Source organism: Bos taurus, chromosome 5 (genome assembly GCF_002263795.3).
Source record: "Bos taurus isolate L1 Dominette 01449 registration number 42190680 breed Hereford chromosome 5, ARS-UCD2.0, whole genome shotgun sequence".
NCBI classification, from domain to species: domain Eukaryota; kingdom Metazoa; phylum Chordata; class Mammalia; order Artiodactyla; family Bovidae; genus Bos; species Bos taurus.
In genome coordinates, this window is record NC_037332.1 from 90470576 (window position 1) to 90489449 (window position 18874).

The window sequence follows — 18874 nt, forward strand, 5'->3', positions numbered from 1 at the left end:
ATTAATATATTCCACAGAAGAGCCTACTTCATTCACAGAATGTTTACACTAAGCATAAATATTCTAAATACTGGATTTAAGGGAAAAAAAGGAAGGGGGTTGATTCTAATGTGCAACTTTTACTAAAACCCATTGTCAGTGACTAAGACTGCAGGTGTCCCCGCTTGTTTGCTTTTTATGTATTTATTTATTTTTTACCTCTTCAACCTCTTCTGCGGCATTGTTCTAGAAAAAGAGAAAAAGGGATAATCTTTTATTCAACTGAATGAAAAACACGTATGAAGTGCTTCAAAAATACAAATATGTATAAGAAATAGAAAATGTGACAATCACCATGAAAATTTATTTCCTAAGCATTCACATGGTGGATATAGTTTAGTTACATAATTTATATATATATATATATATATATATATATATATAATTTAGTTACATAATATACAGCTTTTTAACAAATCCTTTTCATGTAACCTATTAATGTGTTTCTAAAAAAGAATCTCAAGTTTAAATTTATATGAAATTTAAATTAGTGTTTAGTGTTTAAATTTCATATAAGTATGTCCTTTTTACTGCTACTTTTGAAGTTAATATATTTTTGGAATGTTTGTCATGCTTTCATTTTGAGATGTTCATAAGCTGCAAACTTTTTCTCCTAAAACAAATTAGAATAATTGCTTTCTTCCCCTCGTAATTTCACATGCTTTCCCACTCAAAGTCCAAGCATTACTAAGCTGCTACAGCATGGCAAATGTAGGGAGTTCTGTAACTCCGCACCACTTTAGGGTAGATTTGATTCTAATTTCCAGAATCGTAGAAGCATGAAAGTTTATAGACTCAAGATTAAATGTTAAGATGGTGGAAGATGGTTTACAACTAAAGAAAATTAACTCCACATAAGTACCAAATACATCTTAAGAATGTGTATTTTCATTACCCCAGAAATTAGTAACAATTGCAGAATTATACCCTGAGAACAGGCGATGCAAGTCCTATGCACGTCTGGACATCAGTTCTGAGCTTGAACGACTTTTTTGTCACTTTCACCAAAATATCTAAATTGCTTCCTATATAGCATAAGAACAGCAAAAATAAGCTGATTCTGTGAAAAAGGAAGACTCTCATAGAGAGTGGGAAGTAGAATGCAGGGCAGAAACACAAGTTAGTCTCAACCTTTTATTTAAAATTCATGCCCCTTTATCAATTCACTGCTTAAGGCATGTTTAGGACCATTCTTGGTTCTCCCAAAATACCACTATTTTAGGATGCTAGTTTTAATCACTCCCTTCAAAGAATAAGCAGAAATAAGCCCTAAATTAGGAGCCAGTAAATAATAAATATCCAATTATTTTTCTTTAAAGAGAGAAAGGTAAATCATTTAAGGTTATTTCACTGTTCTCTCTGCTAGCTAGTTTCTTGATTAACCTAGTTCATTCCACAAGTTTTGGAAAAAACACAAGTTTTCATCAGACTTAGCACCTTCACCAAAAGATGCTTTCAAAGTCTGGAAGCATCTCAATGTCTCCTTGCAGCAAGGCCCATTATGTGAGAATCTCTCTCTCAAAAGATGTCTCACATTCCAAGAAGTTGAGTCGTGGAATGAACAAATCCTTCAAATCAAAGTCTCTGTTTCAAATTTTGGCACAAGACATAGTGTACTTTAGGACAGCTGAAATTCACATCTGGGATTATCAATCATTTTGTCACTTTATTCTTATCCAACCTACCACTATATAAAGTACATACTAAAATAGAATTCCTTTTTAAAATACAGGAAGTTCACTCATTAAGAGTGCCTTTTAACCATTTTCAACCACTTTTTTAATCACTGTAGTATATGTCATTTGCACAGATGCAGAATGGAGTTCAGTCACACCCTAGCTGTGTCACTTTGGGCAAGCTATGTACCTCTTGCCTCAGATTTCTAATGTGTAAAACAGACATAGGAACACCTACTTCACAGGCCTGCTGTGAGGAGGAAGTGTTATGTAAAGCACCCGCACAGTGACTCAGCAAATAGACAGAAATGGTGGTCTCTTCTCCTTCCCCCACTAAACATACTCCATATGCACCACACACAAAAACAAAGGTAAGATCAAAAACCTTAGAAATGTGAACACTCTAAGCTACCTCTTAAAAACAAGCACAGTAATATCTGAACTGCTCTTCTGAAAAGTCTGGGAAGAGCTTAAGTTTAAGAACTTCAACCATTAATGGTATTCAGTGAACATGTGATATTATGACCAGGTCTACATGTTTGATATTATTAAAAAAGAATTACATACTTAAACAAAAGGCACTTATTTTCAAAACACTCTATATCACAGTCTAAGCTACTCAAGATAAATCTGGAATTAACCGGGCATATAAACTTGACCAAAATATTGCCCTTCTAGAGTTTACAATGTATGTATCACTGTGATGTAATTTCCACACACAAAGCTCCAGAAAGCAAGATGTGCTTGATACTGAAACTCAGTACTTATTAAGTCCTGACCTTATATCCAAAATTTAAGATTTATGATTACAATTCAAAGTGAAACATCAAAACAAGAATTAAATTACCTGTATATGTTTGGGTCCAAAAGCAAGGCAGTATCTTTGGGTAGCTTTGATAAATGAACTACTTTAGTTTTTAATTGATGTCGTTCACTTTCATTCACCCACACATCAGGCAGACTGTGAATTTAAAAAACAAGTCATATATAAAATAACATTAAGTTTAAATTTATCCTTCACATACCTTCACATTACTCACATTACCCAGCTTTTTCTGACTTGTCTGACTGGGTCACCTAGGTTAACAAGCTTATCAGACACCAAGGAAACTTAGTCATCTAAGTACTGGGATGTAAAGACCCAGCCAGAAAATGGTATGGTGAAATTTTAGACATAAATCTGGAAATGAATTTTGATGGCAAAGTCATCCTACAACTTGGAAACACATATTAACACACTGTCTATCTCTTAGCTTGCTAAGTGCAATTAGATCATGATGTGATAAAAAGCTGAAATCTAGTTTCTTTATAAAGAAATAAGAAGTAAAAACCCCACCAGATTTTCACTTTGAAAAAAATGAACTTCGGAATAAAAGCATTCTGATATTTGGATTGATCGATTTCTAAAATATTAAGACTACAGACATCCGAATATAATTTTTTTTTAAGGAACAGTTATAACCTTACTATAAAAAGAGCTCTTACAAATCAGTATGAAAAAAGTGAACTCTCATTAGGGGAGAAAGAATAGGGGAGACAAAGGGCATAAACCATTAATTCACCAAAGATGTAGTTGCCTTATAATCAAAGAAATGCAAAATGTAAAAACTCCAAGAGCCAGTGTTGATAGTAAGTCAGAAGTAAGCTCTCTAATGTCAGAGATGATATTAGAAGCTAACACAAACTTTCAGGAAGGCAACGCCTATCTCCATAACATTTTCCATAGCTTGTAAATAAAAACAAAGTTTAATGTTTTTTAAACAGTGGAGAAAAATGGGTAGCTTTAAATGTTCAGTAAAAAGTTCATTAAATAAATGTTACATGAACATTTCAAAATATTTTAGAGTGGCATTTTTTAAAAACCTGGAAGGGAGGGGGTAAAAGCAAGTGGAAAGGATGTCCTACACTCACAGACATTTGATAATCACAGGATTTTTAAAAAGTTAAATAGATTGCTTTACTTCAATATGCTAATGTGCACTGTAAACTCCTATCTATTTTTTAAATTTATTTTTAGTTGGAGGATAACTGCTTTACAATGTTGTACCAGTTTCTGCCATACAATGTGAATCAGCATGTACATGTGTCCCCTCCCTCTTGAACCTCCCTCACCCCTCACCCCATCCCAAATCTATTTTTAAAGCTCTTAATTCATATCATGTTCATTAACATCTCTTTGGACTGGAGTTTGGGAAATGATGTTGTAGAAAAACATATAATAACAAGAATAAGTATGGACCATATCTTATTAATTTTTAATGAGATTCCATTCATTTCAATTTATTATATTATTGGTGCTTTTCTATGATATACCTTCATTTACCTTTTGCAACAACTAAAAAAATTTTTAAGAATAAAAGGATTATTGAACATTAAATATCCAAATTAAGGAGCACATGGGTCAGAACCACTCTAATAAAAGGGTACTAAAACTCAAAGAAAAATGTTAACACTCCTAGAAAACTCACCAATTGCTTTTTTCAATAAAATATCATTAATAATGTCCTGAAAAATGTTTAGAAATTGTTAAAAATAATTGTCTCAAAGGCATAACTAAGGTTGCTTATGCCCTATCCTACTTGAAGGTTATTAAAAGTTCTAAAAATAATCACATTCTAAAAATGATTAAAAATTGCTATGACAACTTACATTAAAAAAACTACTATTTTAAAAGTTAATTTTAAAGTTTATACCTTGAGCCAGGTACTCTTAAGAGCCTTTACAGATTATCTTTTCCATGCTGACAACCTCAAAATGTTCTGTGATTTCATTCCTGTTAAGTCTTCTATATTTGAACCCAATAGCTTAAGTAATTTTTGAGTAAAAGACTTTAATAAGAACAAGACATCAGTCTATTAGTTATATATGTGGTATTCCAAATACTCACATGTCTTCAGGCATCCAATGAAGCAAAAGTTTTATCTTTCCAGAATCCTCTTTTCTCTTAGCTATTACCTAGCAATGATATAAAATAAATTACAAAACCTATAAAACATCATTCTTATGTGCTTTAAAAAAGCTTTCAGTCCTAATCAAGAACTGAAGTGTTCATGTCTGGGACCAGATGTTACCACCACCACATCTTGTCCTGCCCTAGTTCACAGCAATTTCACCCTTGATCATCTATTTTCACAAAAGAAAAAGAAGAGAAAAAGTGAAGTAGCTTTACACAGCCAAAGACAAAAACCATATTATCTCTTAAAATGCTGTTTATTTTACTAAGTTTTTAGCTGAGCCAGAATACCAACCAAGAATCCACATTGGCTAAAATGGGTATTTTGGGGGCGGGGGTGGGGGTGGTGGTGAAATGTGTTTGAGGAACAGATGAATAGTGAAGGAAAAAATAACACTGGGAAAGGACAAGTCTCCTTTTTATGATTAAGGTATTTGTCATTTGTGTGGAGGCTTTTTGTTTGTGGGTTGATTTGTGTTATTTTAAATGAAACATTAACCAATCAGTGTTTAGGTTTGATTTTAAGGAATTTGGTTTGATTTTAAGGTGTGATTTGATAAAGGAATCTAAGTTAAGGTGTGAATCAACTAGAACTGTAAGGACCTATGTAAGTGTAAAAAAAACCCAAAATGCTTGTCTTCCATTACCAGATTCTAAAAACTGAAGTAACGATTCTTAAAAATCGATCAAAATGGCATTTTATAACTCTGAGAACTTCCATATTAATGAAATTAGAACACTAGTGTTTTAATAATCTACATGTCAATATTTTTACCAAGTTTTTAAGTTTCAAATAGCCTCACAAAGTAATGCTACATGTCATCCTCAAAATATATTAGAAGTAAAAGCAGTACTTCAAACAAATACAAAACACTTTCTAGCCTCATTATTTAAAACTCTATAGTTAAGTACTCTAATTCTAGACTCGGTAATGGAATTAATTAAAAAGCCCAAAGACAGATCTGAAGACACTAAAACAAACTATCTCTACAGGCAAAGAAATAAGATATAAAAATAATACAATGCAACCAAGTATAGCAAGTCAACTGATTGCTAACTGGGATTCTGCTGACCTCTTCTGGAGAAGGCTCAAAGAAAATGTTTCAATTAAGGAAGACAAAGTAGGCAAACTGAACAGCACAGTACACCAGGTAAATATTCTTATGTAAAATGCTTCACTATCAATATGGCTATCAAATTAACTATAAAAGCTAATTTGATACTAGAAAACTTCTATTTACAGTTAGTACTGAACACTGACTACTAACAGAAATGATTCCGTATAATACAAACCGCCTTCATCAACCTTTCTCAGTCACAGTCATGGAAGTTTCAAGGATTTCCTCACCTAGCCCCTTTCCTTTCTATTGTGTCCAAGGAAGACCATTACCCATCATGGATGTTTCTTCCTTCCAATTCCCCCAGGAAAAAGCATTCTTCAGATTATATTACACCTTTGTTACTTCTCCTCAGTCAAGGTACCTCTGCCACCACAATGTCGCTTGGGGTGCAACATCACTCTTATTTCTAGGTTTTTAAAAATTTATTGATAACAGCTATCAATCATGTTCTTAAACCCTCGCAGATGTTTTCTACAAATGGAAACCTTTTCATTTTCATAGACTATGTTAACAGAGTAAATTTTAAGTTTTCTTCCAGACTCCTAATATCACATTTTTAGTTCCTCCATTTTTTTTATCATTTTACTTCTCCTGTGTCAATTAAGGATTTCATCTCAAGGATCAGCTCTAGTGAAATCATGTGAAAACCGATGCTACACTTTTTAAAACAGAACCTTAACTATCATCGTCGCCTCTATTCCCTAACAGGTAGAGGTCCCTATTAAATATTAGACCATTATTTCATCAGATTTATTACCCTTTTAAATCATTAAATGTTGATAGGTCCAAACCTCAGTCCTTCAATTTCTTCTCTTTTCTATTTAATATGTCCTAGGTGATCTTATCCAGTCTGGTATCTTTAAACACCCTAATACACGAATAACTTCCATTCTTATCTGTAGTCACATCTCTCCGCTAAGCTCAGACTCATATCCACCTGCCTACATGACAAAAGCATTAGATTCTTCACAAAATGTGTTGAAATTACGGCTCTTGATATTCCCCTCTCCTTCAACCTGGGCTTCCCTCGTGGCTCAGTGGTAAAGAATCCAGCAGCCAAGCAGAAGACACAGGTTTGATCCCTGGGGCAGGAGGATCCCCTCGAGAAGGGAATGGCAACCCACTTGAGTATTCTTGCCTGTAAAATCCCATGGCCACAGGAGCCTGGCGGGCTACAGTGGATAGGGTTGCAAAAGAGTCAGACATGATTTAGCAACTAAATAACGACTCCCTCAACCTGCTCATCTCACAGACTGTTAACTGCAACCACTCTGGTCTTTTCTCACTTGAGATACTGAAAAGACTGACCCCTTCTCTCCCCCACACTGACCTACAATATGTTCTCAATACAGAAACTGAAGTGAGCACATTAAAACCTGCATGAGAGGCAAGAGACTGGTACGTTCTCTAAGGCAGAGGGCAGAGACAGAGATGAACACACAAAGCTACACCAGTAAAGTTTAACTGTAGTGATGGTGGTGGTGGTTTCATTGGTAAGTAAAACTGTCAAAATTCAGAGAATTGTATACTTTTTTTTTTTTCCCCTGGCCACACAGCTTGCAGGATCTTAGTTCCCAGATCAGGAACTAAACTCAGGCTCCAGCAGTGAAAGCACAAAGTCCTAACCACAGGACCATAAGAAATTCCCTTGTATACTTAAAATGGGTGAGGTGAGTTTATATTTACTACACCTCAACAGAACTTTTATTTAAAAGATCACATCAGAGCATGGCTACTCAAACTTCTCCAACGGCTTCCCAACACATACAGAATAAAAAGGCAAGTGTCAGTGCAACCAGATTCTCCCATTACTTCTCTGACACTTCTACTCTCTCTGCCTCAGTCATTTCCTCCAGCTACACCAGCCTTCTCAGTGGTTTCAAACCTACCTGGCATATTCCAATTTAGGATTCTACACCTGCCTCTGGCCACAATGCCCCTCCCCTCGTAACTGAATGGTCATATCCTCACTTTCAAGCTTTTAATTCATTTACCCTGTTTATCATGTATCCCCTATTAAAGTGTAAGCATATCCGGTTTCTTGTTTTTCATCCATTTTGTTCACTTCTGTATCATTAGTACCTGGCACGTGTAGCTGCTTAATATTTAAGTAAATGAACAAATTAGCCCTAATGCCACACTCCTTTTGAGTCTGGGACCACATCTTACTAACCTTTAAAAGAAATTATAATAAACTTAGAAGGTGGAAAGGGGGAACAAATTAGAAGTATGGGATTAACAGATACAAGCTACTATACATAAAATAGATTAGGAACTAGAATTTATTGTATAGTATGGTAAATAATCTGCCTGCAATGCAGGAAACCGGGGTTCGATCCCTGGGTCAGAAAGATCCCCTGGAAAAGGGAATGGCACCCCACTCCAGCATTCTTGCCTGGAGAATTCCATGGACAGAGAAGCCTGGTAGGCTACAGCCCATGGGATCACCAAAGAGTAAGGACATGACTGAGCAACTAACACTTTCACAGGTAATTATATTCAATATCTTATAATCTATAAAGGAATATAACCAGGAAAATAACATATAACTGAATCACCTTGCTATATACCTGAAACACAATATTGTAAATCAACTGTATTTCTAGAAGAGAAAAAGATCACATGGATAAAATTTAAGTAACTTATTTTCTATCTCACATGCTTTTTATTCAGCAAAACCCTTAAAAGTCTACTTTTAAGTCTACTTTATCAAATCATCATGAAATATTTTTTATGATCAGTCAATCCTCAGGCTTTTTTTTTTTTTTTTTTAATTTTTTTTGATGTGAACTTTTCAAAGTCTTTATTTAATTGATTACAATATTGTTTCTACTTTATCTTTTTTGGCTCTCTGGCCCTAAGCCATGTGAGATCTTAGCTTCCCAACCAGAGGTCAAACCCACACCCCACTGCATTGGAAGGCCAAGTCTTAATTCACAGGACAGTCAGCAAAGTCCCAATCCTCAGTTTATTTCAACTTGTAAAATGATTAATATTTTCTATCTCCTATATGTTAATACATAAATGTAAACTTGGATAATAAATGTTAATTTCAACTTAAAAAAAAAAAATTATAGACCTACCAAATCATAAACCTATGTTATCAAATTCCAAAGGAGGACTTTAACCATCACTGCTGAGCAAGCTCCTAATATTGCTGAATCCCAACAAAATTTCCAGCACAGCCATTTTAACTTTGTCTTCAAAGCCTCTAATGTTCCTTCTGACCCTTTCTTATTTAATAAATGTATTTCCAACATTCTTTAAAAGCACATACGTATGGCAAACCTTTCCTTAAACCCAACTCACACCTATTATGTACTCCAAGCTCAGAAAAGATTTCCTTTCCTTGTGTCTAATCTTCTACCTTCTTGTCTTTAACTTTGGGAATCAAAATCAGGGACTGTGAACTGAAGCAGTCATAGAAGAAAAAGCGAAAGTACAAGAAAACCTCATTAGTAGAGGAGTTGGGAAAAATAAAAGATTCAAACCAGTAGAAATATCCATACTGCTCTTTTATATTTAAATTCTCATGCATTTTTATTAGAATATATAAAACATAAATTCTATTTCAACTGCCAAAATTAAAGAAACTCTAGGGATTCAAATCACTGAGTCTGGTCTAAAGTTTATCTCTACTAACTCACCTACATCAAAATACAGCAATATAAAGATGACTGGATAATAAAATGGCAAGGTGAATGAGAAGAAAATAACTCTCTATTAACTTCTAGTTAACCAAAAACATACTAGTTATTTTTTTTTAATTTGATATTTTGCTTTTTCCAACAGTTATCCAACAAATATACACACAATTCTACATGCTTCAGATACATCCACAGGAAAAAAAAGAAAGATAAAAATTCCTTCTTTCATGAAGCTTTCATTTGATAACCATTATCTTATTTTCTGTTTAACACTAGCTTTAGATGTGCATTTTAGGGGAAACAGACAGCATACAGAAACATAGACAGGGATGTACCTTAAAGGAAGTCTAATGCTCTAACGTTACATATAAGGAAACCAGAGGTCAGAAAACACACCTCGTTTACTTAAAAGTCAGAGACGGATCTTCAAATGCTTAGTAACCCAAATACCATCCCAATTTCCTAAATAGCTCAAATTAAAGGCTAAAAAACTTCATGTGATCTTTTAAACATAGAACTGTGGGAAATATTTGAAAAATAAAATAAAATCAGATACTTACAGTACTATGAAAAACAACACTGTGTCCCTTTCCTAAACTTTCTATATGAGCTGAGAGGTTAAAGCATATGGCTCGATGTCTTATCGCATCCAGTGTTTGTGCATCGAAGAAATCATGCGGCCGTGCTAAAAGTCAATACAAAAGCAGTAAAGAATATTTAGGAAAATGTCTCAGAACAGCCATAATTAGTGATCCATTTTTCACAAAAATACATACTAAGTAGAAAAGACTGAAACAATTAACTATCTATCTATCTAGTGTTTAAATATCAAGACTTTCTTTGCTTTCAAAACAGAACCAAGCTGACAAGGTTAAGGGTGTAAGAAGCAGAACTCTAAGAAGGAAGTGTGGTTTAATTCTGCTCCTTGGTATGTGAGATTTTAACCTTCAACCTCATGACTGTACACGTTAGCTATTCTCTTTTTCATCCAGTTTTGCATTTTACTCCAGGACCCCTCCTGAGCACCAGTCCTGCGTTTTCAACAATATGACAAACGTCTTCATCTGTGCACTACAACAAGATCTCATTCACCTTGGCCAAACATATGATATACACATTTCATGAACAGTTTACATTAATATGTAATAAAAATTTCCTTCAGATTTGACAAAGTAGTAATATTAAAATTTAAAAATTTTGACATTTTCCTGATTATGAGTAACTCTTCTAATGATAATCTAAGAAAATTATAAATACATTTAAATGCCAATGAGTCCTCCAAAATTCTTTCAAACATCCAATCCCATCAGTTATCACCTATGTGACTTTGCACAAACTGTCTGATCTTTCTTAGTCTGTTTCCTAATCTGAGAAATGGAAATGCAACAGCTATAGATGATGAGTAAAATAAACGCACAGGAAAAATGCCTTAAGCCATAATGCAATTATACTGATACGCTTAAGTCATTTTTTTAAAAAATGGACAAACCTAGAGTAAGCAATCTTTCAGTATAATCACAACAAAGTTATACACTAAAGATTTGATAGGATCATTTTTTAAATTTCTATTTTCAACCCATTAATAACTATAAATTGTATTGTTTCTATTCCTAATAACACTGTTCAAAGTAAGGAAAGAGCATTTATTATTTTACAATTGTGGAGCTTTCTAATACATGTAAAATATCTCAATATCATCTGTAATTAAAAATTAAATTTTACTGACAATAAAAGAAACAGCCTAATTTCCTGGTACAGCATATTCTAAATTACATATATGCTAATTTACCACACTATTCTGACTTAACACACGGGTAGACTAAAATTGTCTCTACTACTCACGTACACCTACACATCTACCAGTTGGTATACTCAGTAAAGCAGTCTGAATAGCTCTTTTCTCATTGGATTTTTGCTCAAAAGGAAATAAACAGAACAACAGCTAGTAATAAACTAACAGAACCCACAAGATTAACAAAACAATGACAATGGGAAATCAGTTTTTAAAAACTCACATTTATTTATGAGAGGAAAAAAGTCATGATTTTACCTAATGCTAAGAAACAAATCCCCTTCCTACTTCATCTGCTACTACTGGGTGAAAAAATGCGTACTTTCTCCATACTCTCCAAATATGCTTTTTTTGAGAAGAATAAGCTTATTAATAATGACTCACCCCTCTAAATCACTCAAATCTATCACTCTTCAACTCAAGATTAAATAAACACAGAGGTCATCACTTGAATTAAATTCAGAATAATAAAAAGAGCGCTCAAATTTCAGATTCTATGCATCAGATCTTAACCTTTTTACGTCCACTACTAAAGGATCAAGAATACTAAACTAGAACAATAGTCTCCAAAGCAGGTGTGTGTGTCATGATCCACTATCATGAGGAAGAAAATAATACAACTTCTTTCTTTTTCCCATTTCTATGTTTTTCAGTATTCCTTCTCGTCAGTGTACACTAGCAGTGTTATCTCTATACACTGTAAGTACACCAAGTTAAGACTGAATGGCCAACCATTTTTCTTAGTAAATTATATAATCAAAAACTTTTTGTTTGAAGACCACAAAAATAAAGACTATTTCCCTGTGGTTCAAAAGTACACAATCACCTAATTATGTTCTGTCCTAAATATGGAGGCTACATCTAATAATCTTGTAATTAAGCACATGAACACTATACATATGCATCACAATAGACTGTTAAGCACTGAGACACAGACTACACTGAGTTTCCCTATTCACACACACCACTTTGGAACAGACAGGTTACTTTATTTTTACCTGATTTTTAAATCTTTAACAAGTTCAAATTTTCTAAAATATTGTTACAAACAGGAACTTTGTCATAATTTAAATTATTCAGAATTACTGCTGCTGCTAAGTCGCTTCAGTCGTGTCCAACTCTGTGCAACCCCATAGAGGGCAGCCCACTAAGCTGCTCTGTCCCTGGGATTCTCCAGGCAAGAACACTGGAGTGGGCTGCCATTTCCTTCTCCAATGCATGAAAGTGAAAAGTGAAAGTGAAGTCACTCAGTCGTGCCCAACTCTTAGCGACCCCATGGACTGCAGCCCACCAGGCTCCTCCGTCCATGGGATTTTCCAGGCAAGAGCACTGGGGTGGGTGCCATGGCCTTCTCCATTCAGAATTACAATAGTCCTCAAGACCACATATACTGCTCCCTTAGCTACTAAAGATAAAACATACATCTGAATTCTCACAGGGACAGCCCAAGATCCTATCTGTTCATTACTATGAACAAAAACAGATAAGCAGAGTTGAAGAATGGTAGAAATTGAATTTGCATGAGAGTCTAAGATAAAAACTAAACCATCTGACACACACTGCCTTTCAGTGTGTACTGAATACTTACGTAATGAGCGTCGTCTTTTGTTCTTTAATTTCCTCCTTTTGTTCATTCCAGCTTTAGAAGGAGATTCTTCTTTGGCCTTTGGCTGGCTAGAGACTTTTGAGGAGTTCTGCTGACTGAAGTGTGTGGGTACATGGCGAGCTAGCCCTCCCTGAGAAGCAAAGCTGGCATTGCAGCCACCGACGACACACTGAATAAAAAAATAATAATAATAGTCAGGGAAGCAGTACATGATGCAAGCAAAATAGAAACAAGTAGATATTTTGTATTTTCAGAAGTAAATCAGTAACACTACTGAAGTAATTCCAGAAAGGATCTATGATCCATGGACAGAGAAACCTGGTGGGCTATAGTCCATGGGGCAAACATGACTTAGCAACTAAATCTCACCACCACCAGTCTTCTGTACTTGCAAAACTGAGAAAACAAGGTCTACTTAACTGCCCAAGTCTCCTGGCAACTGCTATTCCAACAATGGATGCAGAGTGTTTGCAAATCACTAAAATTACAATTTTAGTAAGATTTCTAGTTAGATCTTAAAAAATAATATTTTCAGGTCTTCTAAGAAATGAATGTTACTAACTAAAACATTTTCTAGAAGTGATCCTCAAACAGTGAAATCCACACTGGACTGCTGGGGGGTTTCCATCAGTGATTTACTCAAGTTGTTTCGTTTCTGACTTGACAACCAAACAAGAAGCAGGCAAATTTGCCATGTAGGTCACTAAATGTATCCAACACATTATTCCCAGATGGTTCAACTTACGTTTCTCTAGATTAACACCACAAAAGACTCCCCGTGTTTCCACAATACTGCCCTCTAGTGTGTGTATTCTTTCAGTTGAGATACCGCTACCATTTCAAACTTCTAAAAGCACAATACAGCGAGAAAGAGAGAGAGAATGTGTGTGTGCATGTGCGCGCACGCAGAAGCGACCGAGTCTTTGCAACCCCATGGACTGTAGCCCTCCAGGCTTCTCGGTCAATGGGATTTTCCAGGCAAGAAAACTGGAGTAGGTTGCCATTTCCTCCTCCAGGGGATCTTTCAGACTAACAGCCCTCTATTAGTAAAAATCGTAACTTTATTCACAAAATCTCTTTAAATCTGACCACGTGAAAAGAGTTCACCCTCGTGTGAGGAACATCCTCACATTTTCAGATCACAATTAGAGAATTTATCCCAGCCCATCTTTTCCATGCATTTTCAAGGCAAGAATATACTTTTATGAATATATACATTACCAGAAGCGTCCTATAAATCATAGCTATCTCTAAATATACTGGCTTACAGATTCTGATAAAAATCAGTGCTGGCTGAAACACTTCACAGCAAAATCCTTGCATAGTACCATTAAGAATTATTCTACTCATTTCACTATATATAGAGACATGTTAAGCACTCCAACGGTACTCAGTATTGCTAACAAAAACCTTTGACCATTCTGAAGTGCACACTAGGTTAAGAGAAGGCAATGGCAACCCATCCAATACTCTCGCCTGGAAAATCCCATGGACGGAGGAGCCTGGTGGGCTGCAGTCCATGGGGTCGCTAAGAGTCGGACACGACTGAGTGACTGCAACTTCACTTTCATTCATTGGAGAAGGAAATGGCAACCCACTCCAGTGTTCTTGCCTTGAGAATCCCAGGGATGGGGGAGCCTGGTGGGCTGCTGTCTACGGGGTCACACAGAGTCGGACACGACTGAAGTGACTTAGCAGCAGCAGCAGGTTGAGAGAAGAATGACTCAAGATTTTAGTTCAAATACTTATCTATTCCATATTCGGTACTATTAACGTTAGATGCTAGAAGTGTGAGGATGGATAAGAGATATACTTTTTGCAGTGAAAGTGCTTATATGTGATCAGCAAGACATATATATATATAAAGCGACAACTTCAAAGGACTGTCATCAAGGGTAAGGCACAAAGAGTTATGGAACCTTGAAAAGAAACAATCAGACATATTCAGGGCTTCACAATTCATTTAATTCTTACAACTCTTATCAGTAGTGTGGTCCTCGGATTGCCTACATCACAGAAGGCTCAGCTATAGATTCTGACCTTGAGAAAGAAGCTGGGCATCTGACGGTTGCTGAATTCTTAGAACCTAAAATCTTAACTACACGTATTTTGAGCACCAAAAAAGAATAATGCTTTTTAAAGTTTCCATCTTCTGCAGATTACCACACTGCCAGAAAACACCACCATCTACTACAGGACCCACTAGTCAGATGCTGCTACTTACCACTATAAATACATGCTACTAGAAGAAACTGAATTTTTATTTTTATTTGATTTTATTAATTTTTTGAGGTGAATTTCATATAACATACCATTTTAAAGTATATAATTCAGTGGTATTTAGTGTATCTACAACCTACAAACAAATACAAGGTTTATAAGGACAGCTCCACATCCTTGTCCAGACTCGTCATTTTTCGTTTATTTTATTAAAACCATCCTAGTGAGTATGAAGTGGAATCTCACTGTGGTTTTCACTTGCATTTCCTTAATAATCATTTTAATTTAAAACCTGATAATTCCTTCTAAATACCGAAAAAAAATTTTAAATATGGTTGGAAAACATGAGCGTGTGAATCTACTTCTGCAACTGCAAATTTTATGATATCTAAATATAGATGAAGATAGGGAGGGAGGGGCAAATTAGGAGGAGACTGGGATTAACATACACACACTACTATGCATAAAACAGATTAACAACAAAGACCTACTGTTTATATTCAATGTCTTGTGATAACCTATAATGGAAAAGAATCTGAAAAAGAATATACGTATGTATATATAACTGAATCTGTTTGTATACCTATACCTAACGTAACAGTGCAAATTAACAATACTTCAATTAAAAAATGGCTAAAAAATAAAATAAATGAGACAGATGCAAGTGTTCAGAGACTGAATTAAGAGTGCTGAAGGAGAATCACCCTGAAGAGTTAGCTGCGCACTGTTCAATACATGCCAGTCATTAGACACATAGAGCTACTGAGTCCTTAAAATGTGGCTAGTTCAAGTTTTTTTAAAAGTGTTAAGTATAAACTCCACACCAAATTTGGAAGATTTAGTACCAGAAAATGCAAAAGATCTTATTAACTATGCATATTGACAAGATGCTGAAATGATCAAATAGGTTAAGTCTAAGATGTTATTTAAATTCTTTTCATTTCCACTTGTTTCAAGTATTTTAACACAGCACTGAAAATTTTTAAATATTAAACAACACATTTAGTTCACAAGTCATTTCTGTTAAAGTGTACAGTACTGCCATAGACTAAGACATGCACTACTTATTTTTCTCGCTTTTCCATTTTAAAAGACATCACCCCTATTTCCTAACACCTATTCTAAAAACATACTTTATTATTTATTTGGCTGTGTTGAGTCTTAGTTGTGGCATACGGTATCCAGTTCCCTGACCAGGGAGAGAACCCAGGCCCCCTGCCTTAGGAGCTCAGAGTCTCAGCAACTGGCCCAACAGTGAAGTCCCAAAACAACATACTTTGGGTCAATTACTTATTTTGTGCCCCATGTGACAGATACTTCAAGGAATGCAATAAATAAAACAGTTTTCCCCTTAGATTCTTGCTTAAGTACTGGTTATTCAAACAAATTTATGGACAAATTCCACATTCCAAATTTTAGAATTGCTACCTGACTACAGTTAAGGCAGCAATGACAATAACTGTTCAGACCCAAGTCCCCAGGGTTTAAATTTCTAGGGATTTTGTCATACAAATCCACCCAGGATTATCCTTAATTACAAGGATTCGAATAAGATAACAGATTCATTTTGTCCTGGGTTCCTTCAAAACTGCAAAACATAAGCTCTGGTAGTACCTAGAACTAAGAGAGTAAATATCTCAAGTTTATTTTAATCATTAATGATTCAATGCTCAGGAAATAAAATCAATAATGAGAATTCTAATGGAAAATTACTTTATCTTTGGTTTTGATTATTCATCAATCAAGAATCAAAAAATAAACAAAGAATCAAAAACAAATCCTAAAAAACATAAAGTAAACGAGAATTTAGAATGACAGAAAAGAGCACTTTTAATGAAAACAAATACAATAGAATCACACACCTTTCACTAAAACACAAATTCATTTACCCTAACAGAAAAATTTTAAATGTCACTAATCAATATTCCACTAATTTAGTGTTTATCACAGAGAACAAGGTGAAAGACAAACCTGCTGCCTCAAATGGTCTTAGTGCATTCACTCCTCTTAACACAAGCATTTCACGGTGTTGAGTGATTTTACTGTTCAAACAGTCAATGTTTCATCCAAACATACAGCAATGACCACTGAACATAAGCTACCACACACGGTGCTGATTAAAAAAAAAAAAAAAAAGCAAACCCATTTGAACAATCAGGGGAAAAACTGGTGGTTGGATAAGTGTTTCAAATGTTCTATCTTCCGAATCCACGGAAACATTTGTTAGCTGCTACTGTGGGCCAAGTAGCTGTTATAAAGTTTGAAACATGGAATGACAGTTTTTTCAAACAGATTTGTTCGACTGAAGCAGCACCAAGACTGTCATTCATAGTCATATTCCCATAAGTGCTATAGAAACCTACAAGAGGCTACTGAAACACAGAGCAGAAAACGGAAGACACAGGAGTATTTATTAGCAAGTAATCTAAAAGAAAACAAAAATTCCAGGTACAAATGTTGGTTTCTTAGTTTTGACAAATGCACCACAGTACGTGAGATGATAATATCAGGGAAACCAATGGGGTGAAGGTATGTGAGTACTCTTTGTACTATCTTTGCACATTTTCTGTAACTTTAAAAATTTTCTGAAACAAAGTTTTTAACATTCGCTAGCAGAAAGCACAGCCTATACAAAAACCACAAGGAGAGAAAAAGGAGATCCATTTGAGATGTACAAGTAGTTCAGTATTTGGCTGGAACACAAATCCTATGAAGATATATAGTAAAGGAATGAATGAGAAGAGAGAAGCAGATAAGTATCAGATATGATATTATACATCATGCTAAGAAATATGGATGTTTTCATTTACAGAGACGGAGGAGTTACCAAGGATTTCAAATAGCAATAACTAAGTGATTCTTAGACGATGAACTGGTAGATGAATAACAAAAGAGCAGAATGAGAAGTAGTAAAGGTACTCAGAATACACCAAGAGGCAAGCAAATTGATAGGATTTGGGAATGCATGTGGGGGCTGTATACGAGAAGTTGAGAAGAATCAGGAATAATGCAGGACTCTTAAAGTCAGGGTAACTGGATTGAAGATACTACTATTCACTGAGTCTAAAATAGAAGCATGGTTGAAATGGAAAACCAAGCTTCTGTACATATTAAGTTTGAAATGCTCCATAAGACATCCAAGCTGAATATTCTACTCTGGAATCCAAGAGGGAAAATTAGGGCTAGATGTAAACATCTGGGAGCAAGCAGAATATACAGAGTATTTAAAACCAAAGAACTTGATAAGATAAAAACACTTAGGGTGAGAGTTTTTGATAGCAGTCTCCAACATTCAGAAGTGAGGCAGAACAGCAAAGCAGACTCCAGAAGGAACAGCCACTGAGTTTCGGTGGGGATGAACAGGCAAGTGTGGTATCAAGGAGGCCCAGAGAGGAAAGAGTAAGTTAATAAAAACCAAGACCCCATACGCAACATGCACAGAGTAAACAGAGCATACATCTTTCTTCCCTGTGCTTTTCCCCCTCCTTTCAAAGAGCTTTGAGTTGGTACCCTCATTTACTAGAGAAATGTTAACTAACCACGTTCACCCAGTGTTGTAACAAGTGGTACTTCTCTTAAGGGTCCCCTTGTAAGAGAAAAACTGTGTAAACAGAAGTTCTTGGATTTCCCTGGTGGTACAGTGGATAACAATCTGCCTGCCAATACAGGGGACATGGATTCAATCCCTGGTCCAAGAACATTCCATATACTGTAAAGCAACTAAGCCTATGAACCATAACTACTGAGCCTGCTCGCCTGGAGCCTGTGCTCTGCCTGCAACAAGAGAAGTCACCATAATGAGAAACCCACGCAATGCAAC

At 35.3% G+C, this 18874-nt stretch overlaps 1 protein-coding gene across 2 annotated transcripts in view; it reads right to left on the reverse strand.

Annotated features, from left to right (window-relative positions):
• Positions 1-18874, reverse strand: part of AEBP2 (AE binding protein 2) — a 61721-nt gene that overhangs the window by 1944 nt on the left and 40903 nt on the right. For both annotated transcript variants that reach the window (NM_001083485.3, XM_010805458.4), the window contains exons 4-8: positions 12817-13003; positions 9997-10121; positions 4603-4670; positions 2563-2676; positions 199-225 (exon numbers count right to left, since the gene is read on the reverse strand). In NM_001083485.3, coding sequence (NP_001076954.2) covers positions 199-225; positions 2563-2676; positions 4603-4670; positions 9997-10121; positions 12817-13003 — 521 coding nt within the window. The remainder of the gene's footprint in view (positions 1-198; positions 226-2562; positions 2677-4602; positions 4671-9996; positions 10122-12816; positions 13004-18874) is intronic.